Genomic DNA, 22,646 nt, shown 5'->3' with positions numbered 1-22,646 from the left:
AGACAGAAAGGAAGAAAAACTATTTCAGTGGACTCAATAGCAACAGAGAGGCAGAGGAATTATATAAAAGGGGACTGGAAAGCAGACCTGAACAGACAAATAGAGGCTTACTGTTGAAGAAGGTGTCGCGCGGGTCTGGTTGCAGCATATCGGCGCCGTGTTGGCTGTGGGTGTGGGTCTCTGCTGGGACGGGGCCATGGCTGGCCAGTGTCTGAGGAATGTGATCCACATGGTTCATCTTCAAACTGCTCTCATCTTTCACAAAGAAAGAAAACAGAATGATTAATGGAGATGAGAAGCCATTTCTCATGAATGGGCCTTACACAGTAAGCTTTTTAAAAGGCAACATGAAGCAGCATACAAAACACTTAAAAAAAACCTTTGAAACTGACCACATGATCAGCAACAACAACAAAAAAAGAATAGAAAACTGCCATGCCATAGCAACCACCCAGAACACACTATAAACCACCCATAATGCCATATTAACCACCCAACAACAAAACACCCTGTTAAGTGCCTGGCAGCCCTCTGATACATAGCAACCCCCAGAAAACTCTAGAGACTGCATAATAACGCTCTAGAAACCAAGACCCACATAGAAACCATCTAACAACACCCTAACTGCTCAGCTACCCCCCGAAAACCACAGCACCTTGCCTAACACTACCTTAGAAACCACTTTTGTACACAACTCCAACAACCCAGAACACCATAGAACCCCCCCATTATGCCCACCTAACACCACAATAAACACCTGGTACACCCTGACAAGATCGTATCATCTTCACAATGTTTACCAACTCTCAGAAAACTCTAGCAACCATCCAACAACACTCTAATAACTTCTTAGCTACCCACCAAAAAACATAGCAACACAATGCCAACTGTCTATCAATGTCCAGGCAACTAGGGCTGGGCGATATATCTAACGATATGATCATGCGCATCTAATCAGTAAAGCTGCTTCCATGATCACTGCTAAAATCGCCATCACCTGCTTTTAAATGGAGCAGCATTTAATAGACAGAGCCGTAGATCGCTGACAACCTACACAATATTGTGCTCATTATCGAAGGCGATTCATCTGGGATAATGAACGCGATATTGCGTAGCTTGATAGCGATATACGGCTCTGTCTATTAAATGTCACTCCAATTATAAGCAGGTGATGGCGATTTTAGCGGTGATCATGGAAGCAGCTTTACTGATTAGATGCGCATGATCATATCGTTAGATATATCGCTCAGCTCTACAGGCAACCTCTCTATAAAACCACATATCAACACTTCAACGTTCTTGAGAACGCTCAAGAACCCACATAACCACCAGCCAGAACCCCATTGCAACTGCATATCAACCTTATGAAATGCTCTGTCTGACTGTCTGTCTGTTTAAGCTCAAAGTCAATGCCTTGCTAAAATGTGGGTCACTCCATATCAGAGACAGCACAGTGTCTGGGTGACAAATGAAGGTGCCACCCTTCAAACAGTGAGGACCACCAGAGCCACTCCACGCAGATGAGACAGGCTTTGATGTGTGCTTGAAACCCAAGAGAGAGCAGAGGTGGCTGTTGTCACACACTCGGCACTTTAATGTGTGTGAGACGAACACTGTGAAGTGCTTAAGCTCTGTGTTACGTTCAAAGGGAGTTCACATGAAGGTCAACGATACCAGCAGCTCAGTTCAAATAAGAACCAAAACGAAAGGGAACATACTCAAGTGTTTAATATTACAATACCAATAACGGACTAAACAAGAACTTTCCATTCAGGTCCTGGGCTATTTTAACACACCACAGAAAAACAAGGTGTTCAAAATATAAATTTCTCACAGATGCAACAGCCAGTGATGGCATGCTCTGTTTTAGTTGCTCTTATTCGCGCATCGAAACGTCTCCTGGGTCTTATGCTGTGTTCACACCAAGCGTCTGGCGCGAATGATTTCAATGTTAAGTCAATGCAAAGGCGCGTTTACGTGCATCTGGAGGTCTCGCGGTGCGAATGAGACGTTTAGTTCGCGCGAATGACGCAAATTTAGCATTTGGCGCGAATAGTGCTTTTGTGCATTTAAGCGTTTTACGCGAATTCACGTCTGCTGCCGATTTCAACATTTTTAACTTTGCCGTCAATTCGCGCCAGGTTTACCAATCAGGAGCCTGCTAGGAGTCATTCATTCAACAAGGAGGAACGACTGATGTTGTCAGTGAGCAGTCAACCGGAGCTATATGACAAAAGTTCATTTTTCTATAGAGACAGGAATAAAAAGGACCTATATATATATATATATATATATATATATATATATATATAACATATATATTAGATTATATTAGATATATAACATATTAATAGATTAATTGAAGGTCTAGCAGAGGTGAGGCTGCTCTTGGCGGATACATGATGACGGAGCTCCCACTGATCGCATGGAGCTCATCTCCGAAATCGGCGAAACACATTTTTTAAATAGACACTGTCCTTATAAATAAACCGCATATGAGTTTAAAACAATTACATTCTCGCCTGAAATACTTTTAAAACTACATTTCATGACACGATAACAGTTATATTTTGAAAATTATCCGAATAAAATGGCGGCTGAAAATGCTAAGTGAACTCAGCTGGCAGAATGACGCGAATTCATGTCTGTTGTGAAGTTAATTTCACGTGCGAATGAAGCGAATGATCTCAAAATGTTCAAGCGGCAAACTAGACACGGTAGACGCGAATTTGACGCTCTATTCACGTTTGGTGTGAACACAGCATTACACTTACAACCCTTTGGTTGTATCAAAAACCCTGCTGTCATGACAAACTATATGAATGGGGTTCTATATTATGCTGCATATAATACGCCATGTATAATGTATAATACAATCACAATTCTGAAGGGAATTAATTTCATAGTATTTGACACTTAATGCAGGAAAGCCCTTGTCAGAACTCAATTTTTCACCCAAGGCATTCAAGCAGAACTCTGACTCTTTTAGGAGAACTGATGGCTTTCAGCAGCCCTGTTGCCTAGAGACACATTCACCACAACCCTTTACCTCCAACAGCGGTGTCTCTGAAGAACTTAATGTGTAAAAAGAAAAGAAATCTGTTGCATTAATAGTTTATAGGGTGTTTTAACATTGAAGAGAAAAAGCTTTTGCTCTTTTATAGCTCATGTGCTTTCTTTTAAGCATCCTTTCTTTCTTGTAAAATTACAGAGCATAAATAAAAAGTGACACAAATGAGAGTCGTGTTTTATGTTTAGAGTATTGTGGCCAGCATAGCTCAGATAACTTTGCATAAGATTCATTTTCTGAGAAATTAGTTCATGTTGAACTGATCATCCATCTGTTTCCATTCCTTTGGCCGGAGATGCTGGAATAGGCTCCAGTTTACCCGCAACACGGGACAAGAGGTTTGGAGGAGTGGTTCCTAACCATGTCCCTGGAGTTACCCCCAACACTGCACATTTTGCATGTCCCCTTATCGTTAGAAAAACTCCTGAAATGGGGGTTTCAGATGAATAAAACATGGAAAAACCACAGTATTGGGAGTAAACCAGGAACATATTGGGAATTGTTGGATTAGTAGAATGGAAGTTCACACTGAGTTCCCCGACTTGCGGTTGCAGACTTTGGTATCTAGGCAAATCCTGTGCAAAAATTTTAGACATTGCTGGCATGTCCTCTGAAATCCAAGAGGAGATGAGAGATTCTTCAGGTATTTTTTTCTCAGGAGAACCACCAAAAGCAGGGTATTTCTACAAAAGTCTCCATGTGAGCTGATGCCATTGCTAGGAGAAACTATTTAAATCTTATAGAGATCTTTCCAACTTGAATGTAAACTCTACGAGGCCAGAGTGTGTGTGCTGTGAAATGGTTGAAAACAGGTAAGCTCCACTGTGTTACAAGATTTGTACTGAAGACACTTCCAAAAGGCTATTCGTGAAAGTCATCATCACTACGCCAACAGTAAGCAAGCTACGGATCTCCCTTTGAGAGATCTTTATAACCTTGTACTTTTTCCAGTGTCCTTTCTCTCTTCATGTCACAACAGCTCTAAGCACATTTTCACATACCTCAGGGCACTGGCACCGAAAAGTGTTAAAAGCAAACTAATGTACTGTCCACTAAACTTATCAATTCTCTGTAGGACGCTATTAAAAGTCTTTGCGCAACTTTAGGGCACGGAAAACAACTTTAAAGTGTAATGCGGCTAATACATCTAGTCATTTCAAGCCAGATGGGACACACTGTACCAATCTCTGCACAAAGACCAGCGACTGGAAACAGCCTCTGGCAGAAGGAGTCGCTGTCATCAATCTCAGTGATCTTGAAAAAGCCACTTTCTTCCTTCCTGGCAACTCTCGGAGGCACCGTATGTTTTCATAAACATTTCACAGCGAAACCTCTCAAGCAACTCGGAGAATAACATCAAGGACTAAAGTTCAAACGGTCTCATCAGCAAGCCACCCAAACCACGATGGCTAGTCAAAGCTGGTTAGTTAGGAAATTGGTGGAGTTTAAGAGAGGTTACCTGTGTACAAGGAGATGTAGGCGGAATCGATGACCTCGTACTTGAGTCCTGGCAGGAAAGGGCGCCACTGTAATAGAGACAAAAGAGGGATGGTTAGAGAGAAACTAGCCTCAAGCCTCATGCGGCACAGCCACAGTTGGCCAACAAACCATTCTTAGACTGCATTAAGCATAATGCACACCAAACCGGCAAGATCCGGCTGAAATCAAAAGTTTTAACAATTTCTTGGAATCAGGAAACATAGGTTTTCATCAGTCCACCAGGAAATCATGTTGCGTTTAGGTACCAATTGAATGCTACAAGTGCTTTTGAGAAACAATCAGTTGCAGGATTTGATGAAGTAGTGAATGAGGTTCATGCTATTCAATTGTTTGAATTTCGTAGGATACACTTGAGAAAGCAGTTACTGTTGCTTAATTAAAGGCATAGTTGGACCAAAAATACAAATTTAGGAGTACTATTTAATGTTAATAAAATTCACAATTCATTTCAGTCTCATGTCTCAGAATATATATATATATATATATATATATATATATATATATATATATATATATATATATATATATTAGGGCTGTATTTTTAATCAAATTAATCAGAATTTTAAGTGGATTAGTCACTATTTGCAATTACACCTGAATCCTAACCATTTTTTTTTCTGAAATGCGTACCAAAAGATAAATAACAGGACACAGATACATAATTTAATTTTCATGTATTGATTCATCAATATGTGGTTCTTTTTTTTCTGAATTTCAAAAGTTTAACATTTACTTAATCAAATTTACCTGAGCACTATATCAAACCATGCCATTTAACTACAGATAGTGTAAGAGTTTTAGGTGAACCAGTGGTTAAATATAGCCACATATCTATGAAATTATGCATAGAGAAACTCGAAAGAATGAACTCAGAAACACAAACATGCACCTTCTGCACTCTGGGCACTCTTGTTTTTAGGAGGTGTTCATTTGCTCTGCCACAATACTTTAGGATCGATATTTTCACGTTCTGAAGGCTTCAAGTGCCAGTAAAACCAAGTAAAAATGCAAATGCTTTTTCAAACAGCTGTAATTTTCGCTGCATTGCATGTATGCGTTCTGCGCATGGGCAGTGTGAAACACAGGACGCTACAACAGGAAGAAGCTCCAGCAGGGTATCAACTACCAAAGTCATCTCTGTTTATCGAGCTTGGCATGAATGTATTTGAGAGTAACTGGGGTAAAACCTTAAGCTTCTTCGGTGTTTTCGTCGCGGCGCTCGCCGCTGTTTTTTACTATCTTGAGAATTCGGAGATCGACGAGACTTTCCTGACCTAAATAATTTGTCACACTGCGCATGCGTGAAATGCGTTAAAAAATTTGACGTAATTAACGACAAACAACTAATTAACGTCGTTAACGGGCTATTTTTGATAGCCCTAATATATATATATAAATATATATATATATATATATATATTTTTTTTTTTTTTTTTTTTCAAAACTAGAAAAGTGCTACTTTTCTATCGTGAATGTGCTGAATCTGCTGATGTAATTACAACCGCTAATGTTAGAGAAGGGGAGAGGGAGGCCAGGAGAGAGATGAGCTCTCGTGCCTCAGTTGGTAAAAAATATTAGCCAATCAGCATCGAGTGTTCACTTTCAGCGCTGAGGAGTGTTGAGAAAAGAAACCTCGTAAGGGAGGCTAGCCTCTCCTCTGGTACTCAACCAATAATCATAGAGACATAAATTACACACTATTAGTTTGAACTTCTGGCACTGTGCTTGCGGGGGGGGTTGAAACTTTTTAATTCATAAAAATAAATCATGAGAACATAAACTAGATGACGCCATGCTGTAATTAGCATATTTATGAAGTAAGTGCGTCGTATTGTATTGCCTCCCTATGCTCACATACTGCAATTTAATTTATCCGGTTATTTGAATTCTCAATAAAACTGTTTTTATTACTATATTTTAATGTTTCTGTTGTCAGTCAACGGAATGAATATTATAATGACTGAAACACGGTCCATTAAGACTACATAACCAGCTCTCAAACATTAATCTGCACTAATGAAATCAAATACACATACGATAAAGTCAATGGTTGTGCTGTGACTGATGTCGGCTATACTTGCTTGTAAAATAGAGTTAGAAGCAACATATTTTTTTTTTACTGAAAGTGCTGTTCCTCTCTGTGCTTGCTGAACACAGCAGAGAGAGAGGCCCGCGCTGGGAAAGAGAGACCTCGCGCTCGTGCGGCAGCCCCAGAGAGTCTCAGAGACTAAATAATGATTGCCCAAAAGTCGCTACATTTGTCGCTAGTTGCTTTTTTGGAAAAAGTGTTGCTAAATCTAGCGACAAAGTGGCCAAGTTGGCAACTCCACTGCCCAGCGGGCCGGCTTCAACTGTCTCGTAAGTGTTGATAGGCTATTACTCGTGAGGTGTAACCAATCAGATCAGCAAGTCTGCAGAGTGGTGAATACAGAGAGGCTGCGCGGCAACTATATCAGAGCCAGCCAACTTAGCGCATTTTCAAATAAAATTGCACCCTGGTGATATTGAATATTTGATCGCCAACAGATTTACCAAGCTGTCATTCAAATAGTATATATACAAAAAAAAAAAATGAAATTTTTTTTTGAATCTGTGAAGTAATAAGACAGAGTTTTGTACAAAGTATTGCACAAAGTGATGCAATCACCTCTTGTCAAAACACATCTTATCAAACTCTTTAATGTTGGCAGGCCACTGGCTGATTAAAGCTTTGAAATGGTGTAGACATGTAGCAACTGTGCCTTAACAAGATGTGATGTCAATTTTCTGACTTCACTAAAAGTGGAAATGTTGTGCAACCAACAAATATTACCCTGGAACTATAGAAGATAGAGGAAAATCTGCATTGCTATTTATTAGTCTACATTTCAAGCAAGGTGACCCTCGCTAAATAGATTCACCAGGCCAATCACAACACAATACACAGAAGGAAATGAGAGACACACTCACATCAACAGCAGCTTCTTCAGCTGCACACTTACAAACCATCAGACAAGCTACAATTCTTTTAATGACGTTGTGCAATTACCATGTCACTTCTGCTTATGCTCGCTGAAATGAGGGGAGACAGGCTATTTTCCACAACCACACACACACACTCATAACATTATCGAGGAACGATCAGTTCAAAGATATGTTTCACTTTGATTGTGAAAATATGATTTTTGTGTAAAGCGAGCATGCAGTATATGGTTACATTTCATGAGAACATTTTCATGTCATTTTCCCCTCCATTTTCTTTAGGACATTTATGCACATTTAACCCTAAAACATTAACCTCAAATTCTCATCATTCTGACTTTCATAATCATCATATTTTTATGCAGTTTAACAATAGAACCATCAACTAAATTATAAATGATAAAATACACTATAAATAATATATTTTATAATCTTAGAATAGCACCCTTCTTTGTATAAGAAAAAATGTGTTTAATTTTTTTTTTTTTTTGTCATGTCACTGGCTGATTTTGTGAGATGCACACACACACACACACACACACACACACACATATAAATTCAGAAACTAGGTCTAGAATTACGGATGAATATTAGAGGCACTCTAACAGAGATTGAGGCAGCATCCACTAATATCACTTTAAAATATAATAAAACCCATTGGCAGTTATAAGTTCTCTTCTTTGTGATAAATACAGGTGTCTGGGTTTGTGGACAGTATAATCATTCCAGGTTTTAGAAAAGAGAGTAAGACAAAGTGCATGAGAAAAAAGAAATGTGATGTGGCAGAGAAAAGGCTCTCTTTTTTTTTGACCAAATGCCTTCAGCGTGAGAACCTCTCAATGGTTCCCAGGAGGATATTAACTTAATAAAATGACTAAATGATGCTAATTAAAATCTAATATCGCAGAATTGTAAACAACAGCCATTCAAATACATTGAACTATTGTTTTTTTTTCACAGTAGAGGGAAGGAACAATTTATAGTAATCATAAGGAGCTTAAATTTGATTTAAATATCTATGCTATATGTGCCCATTGAGAAAGCTAAAGAAATGTGTGTACTATGAAGTAGCTGTTCCTGTCTTCATGGTCTCATGTCCCTGATGACATTTCTTCAGTGAAACAGAGGTCCGAATCACTGGCCTGAAGCATTCAGTGTGAAGAGACAATAAATCAATACAAGGAAAACAACAAAATATAACAACATAGCCAGAAAAGTGCAAGTGTTGCTGACAGTATCTTATTATGCTCGGTGACTCACGAATGTGTAGCCACAAGTGCATTTTCAATGTTGTTTCTCTATCAAGCGTTCTGCCAAAGTTAAATTAATGTGAATGTCAAATCATCCACACACACACAAAAAGGAATGGTTCACCCAAAAATGACAATTTGCTTAAATGTGCTCATCCTCTGGCCATCTAAGATGTAGATGAATTTGTTTCTTCATCAGATTCTGAGAGATTTAGCATTTTATCACTTGCTCACCTGTGGATCCTCTGCAGTGAATGGGTGCCGTCAGAATGAGCGTTCAAACAATTGCTTCAAAGCAGCTTTTTAATTTCAAACTGTTGCTTTCAACCCCAATACAAGTCCTTTATTCATACTATTGCTTTTTTTTCTGGTGAAAAAGAATTCATAAAGACTTCATAAAATATTAACTCATAAAATATTAACTGATGGACTGGAGTGGTGTGGATTATTGTGATGCTTTTATCAGCTGTTTGGACTCTCATTCTGACGGCACCCATTCACTGCAGAAGATTTCATTTCTTTAACAGCTCTATTTGGTTTATTCAATGCATGTCTTTCAGCCATAACATCAATTCACACTAAAGGGAGCACCATAGGGGAATACATCTTTCCCCAAATTAGTTGTTCATAAATTTGTTTTCATCGTCAGATTATTAATTATTTATTACATGAATTTAACACTCTTATGGTATATATATATATATATATTTTTTTACCAAAAGTAATCCATTAAAAAATAAATAGATAAAGGTTTAAACATTACATAATAATCATCATCATCATCAATAATAATAAAATATTGTCTTTTATTAGATAATTTCTTACTTTTTGACCCAGAAAACCATTGACCCTATATTTTGTAAATATATATGTTGTCATGAGATCTTTTCTCAGTCCAGAGCAGACGGTTAAAGACAGGAAATACATTCAGAACATTTCATTTGGAGACCCTTTTTCTATTTGCTCAGTCCTTTCAGTGAAATGAAGAGCAGCCAGCTGGAGCTAAATTAAACCTAAAGTAGTTTGAAGCACTCTCTCTCTCTCTCTCTCTCTCTCTCTCTCCCGCAGAGCGTGTGCTATGATGCTTGCTGATGGCTTCCCAAAAGGGTTAGGGCTGAAATTGTTATTTTTGGCATTTTTGATGATAATGTGATGACATTCATTTGTTTTATCATGATTGTTCTGTTTCTTTCTAATGAAACAGAAGAACTATTTATGTTTCCAGCATTGTCTGTGTAATTAGTGGAGATAAATGGCTTTTTTATTTCTTAAATAAAAAACTTACTTACTTATAACTGTGTTTTTATCACTGTACTGTGGGCCACCTTACCCAACGCTGTAGCAGACCATTGTGTATTCATTTACAGGGGTTTACATCACTTTTGATTCCTAAGATATAAAAGCAGTTATATATTTTCATAGATACCCATTTATACTCTTGGTCCCCCGTTTGCAGCTGTAACAGCTTCCGCTCTTCTGGGAAGGCTTTCTGCAAGACATTGGAGAGTTTTTGTGGGAATATTTGACCATTGATCCAGTAGAGTATTGGGCATAATAGCTTGCGATCTCTGTTCCAGTTCATCTCAATGGTGTCCAATGGGGTTGAAGTCAGGGCTCTTTGCGAGCCACTCAAGTTCTTCCACACCAAACTCATCCAAACTGGGCCCGGTTCCCCGATAACGCTCACTCTTAGCGCGCTAAGAAGACCTCGAAAGATATATCTAACCAAAGTTGTTTATGTTGTCTAAAGCACTATTCGGACGGGACTAGTTTTCTAAACTACGTTTGAGTTTCGATTCTTACCACCTGACGTCTGTGATTTTCATGTACCAATTCGGACGGGACTAGTATCTCCGTGTTTATTACAGAGGTGGGAGGGTCTGATTTGTGCATCTGGGCGTCACAGAGATCACGCGCTCTGTATGCGTGCATTGCATTCATTCAGAATGTTTGCCTTAGTATTATTACACGATAAATACTAAATGGCTAGCATAGCAAAACCATGTTAATGTGTGGTTCCTTTAGTTTAACTTGTTTTCCTTTTTTTTTTTTTTTATTAAATGTAGGCTAATTAAAACATTATGTAACTGAGTAGCTAAAAGAACGTGAGTAATCTTACCTGATGCTGATATTACAATAGCCGGTATTAACAGTTTACGCGATCTTGCTCTTGATTTTATTATTTGTATTTTTTATTATTATTATTATTTATTTGCCGCTAAGCAAATATATCAAACATCTGCGTGGTAAGAGCATCTACGGTAATTCACGTTGGCCAAAACACACAAAGAAACGCGTTGTGAAATAAAATATCACCGGCAATCACAGACATTCGCATTCAGACGGGATTAGTTTTCTCAGAGGATCACTGAGTTTGCTGAAAAACGGTAGGTAATTTGCTCTGGAATTATCACAGAGGTTGTGTGAGAAAAACACAGAGGTGGCAGATTCGGACGGGATTAAAATCACCAAGTACGTCTGTGGAACGCAGATTTCTCTAACGACCCCCTGTAAAACTAGTCCCGTCCGAATAGGGCTTAAGTGTGTTCCCCGAAGTGTCCCTTAGGAGGCTTCTTAACACGCTGCCTCTTACGTTCGACGTTACAAGAGCGCTGTCCAAAGTGAGGGTGATGAATAAGTTGGCATCGATTGCTCAGGAATCGATTTTCCAGTTCACGCGAAGGTGCATTACAGCATTAAGAAAGACAACACGTTCTATGCAAATGAAACATTCCTCAAATTATTCCAGTAACATTTATTTTAACATAGTTTAAGTAATCAGTAAAATATAGACTATAAATTAATTATCAAATGGTCAGTAATATGTTCACACGATATGTTGTGACGGTTAGACGATCCGGGTATTCCTCGCTAATCATCCACCCTCCTTATCCCCCTGTGCGACTTGTGCCACTTATTGACATGGGTTTAACGACTTCTAAAAATTATGTAATACACTTTTATATTAATGGTAAGGTACTTTACAATCACAATTGATTGGCAAGCAGCTGCAGTTACTTCTGTTTAATGCTGTATTGATTGCCATTGGTAAATGTTTTCAATAAAAAGCAACCTATCTACAATGAACAGAGAGAGAGAGTTGGAGACAGAATATGGTCGGGAAGCAACGTATAAAATGGCACCTAGCTTAGATCGTAGACCTCTCCCATGACCTCAATGAAGCTCCCTGTAGCAATTGCAATTGTTGGACTTTAGGCCCTAAAGCAAAATTCCACCATGTTAGGCTGGCAAGCGCAGGTCTGAGAAGGTCCAGCAGCTCCATAATGACCTTTCTTGGGAAGCATTTTTTTTTTATATAGCCATGTCAGGGAAAATGCCAAAAGGGCTTAAGTTTTGCCAAAAAAAATAAATAAATAAATAAATAACATGGGCTCTGCGGCCAGCGCCATCTTTGATTCAATACAAGGACACGTTGGATCGCTGCCATAGTTGTTTGCTAACTGGACACCACCATGCTTACCCATTTATAGATAGATTAGCCATTTAGAACCAAATTGTTTGCAATATTTTCATTATCAAAAGTGATTGTCAATTCGCTTTAATGACATTACGAAATAGCCTAGGCTAATTCCCACCATATTAGTTTTTATACCAAATAAATTCAACTACATAAATAGGCCTGTATCCATTGCGAACATATTTTATTATTAGTCTTAAAATGTCCATAACACAAAATCATTGTTGAGCCACAATATTGTCAACATACCATAGTTTGACTGCGCTGATTTCTAAAGACTGCTGCACAGTAGCGTCTTGAGCTCAAACAACGCTAAGAGAGAGCTTACGAAAGTGTGACTTACAGAAGATATACTTAGAGTACGAACGTGTCGGGAATCGTGTCATAAGGTTAAGAGAGAGGTTAAGGAATAAGTTTTGGGGAACCGGGCCCTGTTCTTTATGGACCTTGCTTTGTGCACCATAGCAGTCATGCTGTAATAGAAAAGGCCTTCCCTAAACATTTCCCACAAAGCTGGAAGCATAGCATCATCCAAATTTTCTTGGTATTGCAAAGCTTTAAGTGTTCCCTTCATTGGAACTAAGGGGGCCAGACCAACCCCTGAAAAACAAACCGTACCACCAAAACGTTACAGTCAGGCAGGCAATGTTCTCCACCAAACCCACACTTGTGCAGAGAAGGATGATTCCTCACTGCACAGAACAGGTTTCCACTGCTCCAGAGTCCAGTGATAGATTGCTTTACACCGCTCCGTCCAGCACTTGGCATTGTACTTGTTGATCTGTTGCTTCCATGCAATTGCTTGGCTGTGGAAACTGATTCCATGAAGCTCCTGCCACACAGTTTTACTGCTGATAATAATGCCAGTGGAAGTCTGGAGATACTGAGCTGTGGAATCAGTAGAGTGTTGGGGAATATCATGCACCATGCACTCGGTACGCTGCTGAGTTCCTGCTGTTCGTAAACGCTTTCACTTCCCAATAATACCTTTTACAGTTGACCATGGAATATATAGAAGGGATGAAATTTCACGAATTGGCGTCCTATCACAGTACCATGCTTGAATTCACTGAGGTAGGTGGAGACAGTTGGTCAAAAAGAGGGATAAATAGATAGACAGTACTTGTCCATGTACAATAAAATAAGATTCCTACTGCATATGAATGGATATCAGAAACAAGGCACATTTGGATGCATTTTATTACGTGATTTCAGTAGAAAAGCGTGCGAGGTGAAGAACTGCGTATACATATTGCCTCTGTCAGGTCCCGCCACTGCCTAAAGGTAAGTGCAATGCTTGATGTAATAAACTGAAAGGTTTAGTACACTTGTTAAATGAAGGAAGAATCAAACAAAAACTGAGCTAGAGCATAAATGGAAGGTTCAAATCAGAGGGACTTTAAAGATGTAATGGCATAACAGCACAGACATTTACATTTCAGATCACACTTCCACAAACCAAGACATCTTTCTCTACTTCAGAGTATTTATCATTAGGGTTAGGAGTCAAACTCTCTAGCCACTAGGTTACGACTTCCCCCAAAACCTCAGAGGATTGGAACCAGAGGCTTAGCAGAGCGCACCACTCAGTTGACGCAATCAAATATGTGCAAAAATGCCCTCATAAAGATAAAAATGTATTCCTAAAACTACATTTCAGTGGCAAATATTAAAAAAGTACTTTTCTAACACATATCCGTTTAGACAGGAAAGATTGTCCGAATGACCTTTAAATGACCAAACACAGTTTATACAGTAGGTGATGTCTAGAGGTGGGTTAACCTAAATGTATTTTGCCACAAAGAAGTGTGCATTTTTTTATTGACAGCATTTATTATTTAATGAATTATATATATTTGTATAATAATATATGATTTGAATACATTATAATATTATAATATAGTTTTTTCATGCATATTTTATTTTATAATTTTAAAACGATTTACTTCAATTTTTTCTGTATTTTCTATATTTTTATGCATTAACTTAATTTAATCAATCCGTAATCAAACCACAGAAAAGGCATCTTAAACATCTTTTAATCTTTAAAAAGTCTTTCCAAGACACTGAACATATAGAAGAGCCGAGAATTAATCTGAGCAAAAACAAACAACAGAAAGAAAAATAAGTTTTAATATAATAATATTTTATTATTTTCGTTATCAAATTTATGAAATAAAATAAAATAAAAACTTAATGCTGGTCTCCTACTCTTAAAAACCCAAAGAGAGGCTTTGAGAAGTTTTCGGCTCTCTTAGGAAGAATGAATGGAGTGTTATCAAAGCTGTGAGTGAAAACATATATGACCATTCAGTCTCTTTAGCTTATATTCTCAGTCTTTACAATAGCCCATGGACTGAAAAGACTAGTATAATGGCATTTATCGAAGTGGACAATAACAGCTGTTTGGGCACTGCAGATAATGGATAGTGCAGGATTCCTGGTTGTACATGTTTAGATGTGATAAAAACTGAAATGGGAAGCGGTGTGTGTTCTGAAGTACATTAACAGACATTTCAGAAACTCTGAGCTTTAGGTGAGCGGATTCAAAACTCACCCCGACTTCAACGTGATCCGAGCCTTTGTCGTCCTGCTTGTGGAGAATCTCAAAGTAGTACCGTCTGGAGGCCATGAGACTGAAGAGGAAACAAAAGACATAAAATCTTATTTCATTTGTAAGTCCTATATATTTATAACTGCATTATCATATCATATTGTGTTAACACTTTAGAATAAGGTTCCATTAATGTTAGTTAACTACTTTGGTTAACAAAAACTATGCAAGAACAAGAACTTTTACAGCATTTAATTAATCTTAATGTTAATTTCAACATTTACTAATGCATTACTCAAAAAGTTGTGCTTGTTTAGATTAATGCACTGTAAATGAGCATGAACTAACAATGAATAACTGTATTTTCATTAACTCTTTCATAACTAACACCAATAAAGATGAATAAATATAGTAATAAATGTACTGTTCATTGTTTGTTCATGTTAATTAATACATTAACTTATGGAACAACATGGCATAACGTATTAAAGCAAGAAAGTGGATTGTTACTTTCAGATAATGGCAACAACCGTAATATGATTAAAAGCAGCGATGTTTGTGAGCGGTTTACAGTTGCCAAGCAACTCAAAAATGATTAAATATTAATATAGACATTATTTATATAAATTTATAGACAAAACAGTGTAGCAAATCATATTTTATTGTTATGTACCAAATAATACATCATATTACATCACAGATAATAATACTGTTTCGTACTATAGTGTTTCACATTGCATGATATAGCGCAACAGTGAATTATATATATTATGTTATACTGTATTACTCTATTGAATTATGCAATACGGGACATAAAATATTGATGTAATATATCAGAACACTAGCATATCATATCATATATAACATTTGCATTATTCTATATCAAATCATATTATATCAAATAAAAAAAAATATTGTGCTGTATTATATCAAATACAGCATCACATATTTTTTATATATATAAAAATATATATTTACAAAATATCAATCATTATAGTACTTTCAAAATATTGGTGACATTATTTAAATGTTTTTAGTTAAGGCTCTTATGCTCACCAAGTAAGAAAAGTAAAATAAATAAATAAAAAAAGCAGTTTTTCTGTGGAATACTTTTACTATTTAAAGTAAGTGTTTTCTATTTGAATATATGATAAAATGTAATTTATTCCTGTGATGCAAAGGGGAATTATCAGCTTCACAATTCTTCAGAAAACTTTCTAATCTGCTCATTTGCTGCTCAATTATTCTATATATATATTTTCTATACACCAGCCTGAGCGAGCGGTGTAATGCACGCATACCAGCGAACGTTCCCCGAGAGGATTTCGCCGCTTTTGTGGAGTGGGTGCTGGAGAAAAACGGATCTTCATGGACCGTCAGCACCGCCGAAGAGGATATCTCCAGCCCCACTCCCGACCCAGAGACCAGCCAGCCACCATCACGCCGCACGGAGCCAGAGCCCACCACAGCCGCAGAGCCCGAGCCATCCACTGACAGTGAGCAGGACCTCGAGAGCGCGACTGACCAGGTGTGTGAGCCGGCAACACCTTGCATCGTGGGAGTCCTCGTGGAGATTGAGGGCGTGGAGGAAAGCCCTGCCCACACTCCTGCGACTGAGGGTGAGCTGTATGCGATCTCGGAAAATATGGAGCAACTTCTGGATCTTATAGACTGGTCTATGGAGGTAATCCCTAATTTTCCTGTTTCTCCGCTGGTTCCGTCCAGCCCTGATCCCCCTGTATACCCTCTCAGTCTCCCACTCCTACCTCCTCCAGTCATTTCCTCTGCTCCATTTCCGCTGGTTCCATCCAGCCATGAATTTTCTGTTTCTCCGCTGGTTCCGCCCAGCAATTAATTTTCTGTTTCTCCGCTGGTTCCGCCCAGCCATGAGTTTTCTGTTTCTCCGCTGGTTCCACCCAGCTCTGAATCTTCCGTCTCTCCGCTGGTTCCGCCCAGCTCTGAATCTTCCGTCTCTCCGCTGGTTCCGCCCAGCTCTGAATCTTCCGTCTCTCCGCTGGTTCCGCCCAGCTCTGAATCTTCCGTCTCTCCGCTGGTTCCGCCCAGCTCTGAATCTTCCGTCTCTCCGCTGGTTCCGCCCAGCTCTGGAGTTTCTGTGTCTCCGCTGGTTCCGCCCAGCTCTGAATCTTCTGTGTCTCCGCTGGTTCCGCCCAGCTCTGAATCTTCTGTGTCTCCGCTGGTTCCGCCCAGCTCTGAATCTTCTGTGTCACCTCCTCCAGGACCTGCTGGTCCCTCTGCTCCACTTCCGCTGGTTCCGTCCAGCCCTGATCCTCCTGTCCTTTCTCCCATCCTTCCTCTCTCTCCTCCTCCTAGACCAGCCAGTTCCTCGTCATCCCTGCTGGTGCCAGTCAGTCCCGCAGCTCACCCCCGCTGGACTGCCAGTCTCCAGCTCCGCCTTGGCGCGTTAAGGCCCTGTCTCTGCCTCCAGCCTCCGAGCCCTGGACTCCTCCTCGGCCCTTCGACCCAGCGGCTCCGCCTTGGCTCTTAGCTTCCTCGTCTCCACCGTGGCCTGGTATCCCACCTGCTCCAACGGGCTCCCTCGTCCCTCCGGCTCCACCTTGGTCAGTCGTCGACCATCCGCCGCCTCGGGACTCCACTCCTCTGGTTCCCCTTTGGTCGCCTGAGCCTTCTGCTCCACCTAGGCCCTCCGGATCCTCGACGCCACCCTGGCTCTGCGGCTGCGCTGCTCCATCTTGGGCTCCTCACCCACCGGTGCGGTCTCCGCCTGTCGGCCCCCTGGTGTCGTCAACCCCTCCTTCACCATGGCTCCTCCCGCCGTCGACTCCACCATGGATCTCCGTCCTGGCTGGTCTCTGGTGGACCATCTGGCTCCTCCTGCTCTGGGCTCCTCCCTCCTTCCACTCCGCCCTGGTCCCTCCCTCCATGCCCCCTCGTCACCTGCTCTTGGCCTGCTCCTCGCCCACCTCCAGAACCCCTCACCCTCCCTCCGCTGGTATTCCTCTTGCGGTGCGAGGACGCACCGTTCCGGGAGGGGACGAACTGTCACGTTCATGAACTTTGTTTCCTTTTTTGGTCACCTTCCTAGTTTTGTTAATTGATTCCTCCCACCTGTTTCCAGTTCCCTCATCACCTCCTGATTGTTTAAATACCCGTTCTCCCTCGTCCGTGATTGATTGTATGTTTAGATGTTGATGTGTTGGAATGTAAATGTATTAACAAGTGATAGTGTTGTGTATAGTCTGTAATCTCCTTCGTCTTCCAGTAAAACTCCTCATTTGTTCCCGATCCTCCTCTTGTACCTTATTTAACGTTAAGCACTTAGTTCGTAACATATATATATATATATATATATATATATATATATATATATATATATATATATATATATATATATATATATAAAATATAATATAATTATAATAATAATATTTTTACTACCATCAACATTTTTCATTATTCAAAAACTTTTTATTATTCAAAACTTTTTTACAAATTATCTGATGAATAGAAAGTTCAAAAGACAGCAATTATTTGAAATAGGAATCTAGAATTCTAAATTATAAATGTATTTACTGTTATCTTTTATTGTGTCCTTGCGCACAAAATAATAATAATTATTATTATTTATATTAATAAAAAAAAAAACTTGAGTGTTAGTATATATCATGATATGTCATGTTCAGAATGATATGGGAGTTTGAACACACTTGTGTTGGTTGTGTATGAGTGAATGTTGGCTCTCTGCTGTGAATCTCATCTCATCAAAATCACATCTCCTCAAATGGGCCACATCTGCTGTTAGAGCAGCACAATTACAGCCCTGCTTGATTTCACACCCTATTACATCTCCGAATGTGACATTACAAACATCACTCACTCATCACTCAGGGCTCATTCAGTCTCAACTGAAATGTTTAACACACAACCCAGATCTTTGGGGTGAGATTCCACCTTATATTTACATGCACTAAATATTTTATATTAGGTTTTTGTTTGTTTGTTAGTTTTTGGTGCCCTGGCAATTTGAGAGACCATATTTGAGACATGAGGTTCCTGATGAGTAAATTTAACATTGCATATTCAAGAGCGCTGCTAATGAATGAGACATAATTCAGCTCAGATGCTTAACACAAATGACTTGTTTGCTCCAGTGGGCCTATGAAATACTGAGTACAAATAAAAAAGAGGGAGAAAAGACATGGAAAAGAGATACAGAACTGACAAATTGAAAAGCAAGAGAAAAACGGAGAAACCACCTTCCTACAGCAGCGCTGTAATTCAAGAGAACACAATAATACTTTATGATATAGTATAATATAATATAATGTATGTAAATAAACACATAATAGTGTGTATGCAATGCAGGAAACACACCACTGTAATGCATAACCTGTAATTACTAACCTAGACTACTTTATTACTATATAATATAATCTGTGACATAATATAATTAAATATACCATCATAAATGTATAAATAATGAAGTATATAAGATTTAGATTAAAATGAATCCTTACATATTCATATTGTTATACAATTATTTTTATAAAATAAATAAATAATACATGTAAAAATAAATACATGCTTACCCCTTCATAACAAACACTGCAGTAATGTACTGTAAAATTACTGAAAACGAGAAGAAATTTTAACGCCAACAAGACAAATAGAAAGAAGTAATAAAACATGTCAGTGTAGAAGTAGAAAATAGAGGCTCTCAGCTGGAGAAGGTGAAATTCTCGAGAGCGTGAGTGGGCCGAAAGCTCTCCGATTGAGAATTACGGTCAGAGGAGGGTGTTGGTGACAGTGCAATTTCCTCGACTTCACACCAACTGATTCGCTCTGCCCGTCTCATGCTCCACACTACAATAAATCACAGCATGTGTGCTGGAATTCTGCCAAAACAAAGAGGACCTTCACAACGCAGGAGATCTGTGGACTACTGCTCTGTTCTCACTCTAAGCGAGTTGCCCACCAAGGCAACATTTTTAGGCACCACTGTTGAAAAGGTTGTTTTAAATCAGAAATTGTATTTGGTTGTGTTGAGCTGTGTTGTGTTGTGTTACGAGTTACGAGTGTTACGAGTTGTGCGTATTTGCAGCATGTTTCTGTATTTTGTTGTATAGCGTGTATTTGCAGCATGTTTCTGCTATTTGGTTGTGTTGTGCGTACTTGTAGTCCATTTCTGTTTTTGCACTGCATTCCTGTATTTGGTTGTGTTGTGCGTACTTGTAGTCCATTTCTGTTTTTGCACTGCATTCCTGTATTTGGTTGTGTTGTGCGTACTTGTAGTCCATTTCTGTTTTTGCACTGCATTCCTGTATTTGGTTGTGTTGTGCGTACTTGTAGTCCATTTCTGTTTTTGCACTGCATTCCTGTATTTGGTTGTGTTGTGCATACTTGTAGCCCATTTCTGTTTTTGCACTGCATTCCTGTATTTGGTTGTCTTGTAAGTTTTTGCAGCCCATTTCTGTATTTGGTTGTATTGTGCGTACTTGCAGCCTATTTCTGTTTTTGCACCGCATTCCTGTATTTGGTTGTGTTGTATGTTTTTGCACTCCATCCCTGTATTTGGTTGTGTTGTAATTGTTTGCACTCCATTCCTGTATTTGGTTGTGTTGTAATTATTTGCACTCCATTCCTGTATTTGGTTGTGTTGTAATTGTTTGCACTCCATTCCTGTATTTGGTTGTGTTGTAATTGTTTGCACTCCATTCCTGTATTTGGTTGTGTTGTAATTGTTTGCACTCCATTCCTTTATTTGGTTGTGCTATGTGTTTTTGCACTCCATTCCTGTATTTGGTTGTGTTGTATGTTTTTGCACTCCATTTCTGTATTTGATTGTGTTGTATGTTTTTGCAGCACATTTCTGTATATTGTTGTTTTGCAAATATTTGCAGTGTCTTTCTGTATTTGCTTGTGTTTTGCACATTTGCAGCATGTTTCTGTACTTGATCATGTTGTGACTATTTGCAGAGCGTTTGTGTCTTTGGTTTCATTGCAAGTGTTTTCAGTGCTTTTTTGTATTTGGTTGTGAGTATTTGCAGCACATTTCTGTTTTACTATTTTGTATTTAAATACCTTTGAAAAAAAAAAACTATTTCTGAATTTAAAAAAAGTTTTTTAATTTTTTAAAATTTGAAATACTGCCCATCCCTGGATGGAAGGTCAATGCTGTGATTTTTTACAGTAACCACACACCACGTCCAAAAACTAAGAATTGCTCTAATTCCTCGTCCTAACCTCGTTTTAGTTAAACCATAGCCACAAATTAAAAACTAGTTACCTGTTTGGTTATCAACATTCTTCAAAATATCTTCTCTTGTGTTCAATAGACGAAAGAATGTGTTTTTACCACAATTTTTATCAGATTATTTCCTTCACAATTCTTCAAAGAATGGCAGTTCATTGTCTTACAAAAGAAAAGGGTTGGAGTTTATGCTGGGTCAGTGTGCAGGACTGTCTCAAAGGTGTGTGTGTGTGTGTTTGCACATTCACACATCCAGAGATGATGAATAGAGCCACAGTTAGACAGAGAGAGAGAGAGAGAGCGATAGAGAGGACAAGCTCCTAATTGTCTGATTAATTGCAAACTCTGACTCAGTCTCTCAGTAAATGTGTCGAGTCGAGCCCAGACATGAAGATGAATGCGAGGAAGAATCTAACAACCTCATTACCGTCACACTCTGTGCCAATAAGATCTGTCACAAATGTACTGTATTTTGTATGACAGAACAACATTTCAGCACAGAAACAAACAGCAGTTTGCTTATCTGGTTCCACAATGTGGCTTTAACAGCAGAAGCAAGTGACATAAATGGAAAAATATACGATACGGCACTTGACAAAAACACTCAAGCTTCAGACTCTTGACAAGAACCAGGCCAGTGCCTTTATCAATAATTCAGATGGTCTGATGGGCGCATCGCCTCCCTTAGCATGCAGCTAATGAAAAAAATAGCCAGGAAAACACAGCGTCTCTACTGACAGCAAAGTCACATCGAAGCACATTACACTGAAGTCTGACTTTATCAGAGTAGACAGTGTTTTTAATTAAAAATCAACATGAAATACAACCCCTTTTACTTGTATAATGTGATACATTTATGAAAAAATAGAAAAGAAAAAAAAAAGATAAATTAAAAACAAAATTGGACAGGACTTGATTTATTTAATTGTGAATTAATTTGATGATGAAAAGATGGATAAATGGTCAAAATACTGAGAAAACCACTGTTAAAGTTGTCCAAATGAAGTTCTTAGCAATGCATATTGCTAATTTACAAAATATCTTCATGGAACACAATCCTAATGATTTTTGGCATAAAAGAAAACTAAATAATTTTGACCTTTTTTTGGCTATTGCTAAAAATATACCCCAGTGACTTAAGACTGGTTTTGTGGTCCAGGGTCACATGTTTTTCTTTTCAGTAACTTATTTCGGTCCCACTTTATATTAGGTGGCCTTAACTACTATGCACTTACATAAAACAATAAGTACAATGTACTTATTGTGTTCATATTGTATTGTAAAACACTTTTGCTGCTATTGAGGTGGGATAGGGGTAAGGTTAGGGAGAGGGTTGGAGATATGGGTAAGTTTAAGGGTGGGTTAAGGTGTAAAGTATGGGTCAAAAGTGTAATTATAAATGTAATTACAGAAATTAAATACAGATGTAATTACATGTAGTTTTTTAAAATATAAGTACAATGTAAAAACATGTACACAATAATTACATTGTACTAAATTATTAATTAAAATGTAAGTACATAGTAATTAAGGCCATTTAATATAAAGTGGGTCCCTTCTTTTAATTAAGCTTTTATCCACATTATAATATCAGGAAAATTGTA

At 38.6% G+C, this 22,646-nt stretch overlaps 1 protein-coding gene across 2 annotated transcripts in view; it reads right to left on the bottom strand.

The window, feature by feature from the left end:
• The window catches only part of LOC113067112 (N-acetyl-beta-glucosaminyl-glycoprotein 4-beta-N-acetylgalactosaminyltransferase 1), a 154,054-nt gene that overhangs the window by 14,695 nt on the left and 116,713 nt on the right, over nt 1–22,646 (bottom strand). For both annotated transcript variants that reach the window (XR_003279272.1, XM_026239383.1), the window contains exons 8-10: nt 14,817–14,895; nt 4,530–4,596; nt 112–255 (exon numbers count right to left, since the gene is read on the bottom strand). Coding sequence is in view for 1 of the 2 variants with exons in the window: in XM_026239383.1 (XP_026095168.1) it covers nt 112–255; nt 4,530–4,596; nt 14,817–14,895 (290 nt within the window). In the remaining variant the exon portion in view is untranslated. The remainder of the gene's footprint in view (nt 1–111; nt 256–4,529; nt 4,597–14,816; nt 14,896–22,646) is intronic.

This window comes from Carassius auratus, chromosome 50 (genome assembly GCF_003368295.1).
Source record: "Carassius auratus strain Wakin chromosome 50, ASM336829v1, whole genome shotgun sequence".
Lineage (NCBI taxonomy): Eukaryota > Metazoa > Chordata > Actinopteri > Cypriniformes > Cyprinidae > Carassius > Carassius auratus.
This window is presented reverse-complemented; position numbering and strand designations above follow the sequence as displayed.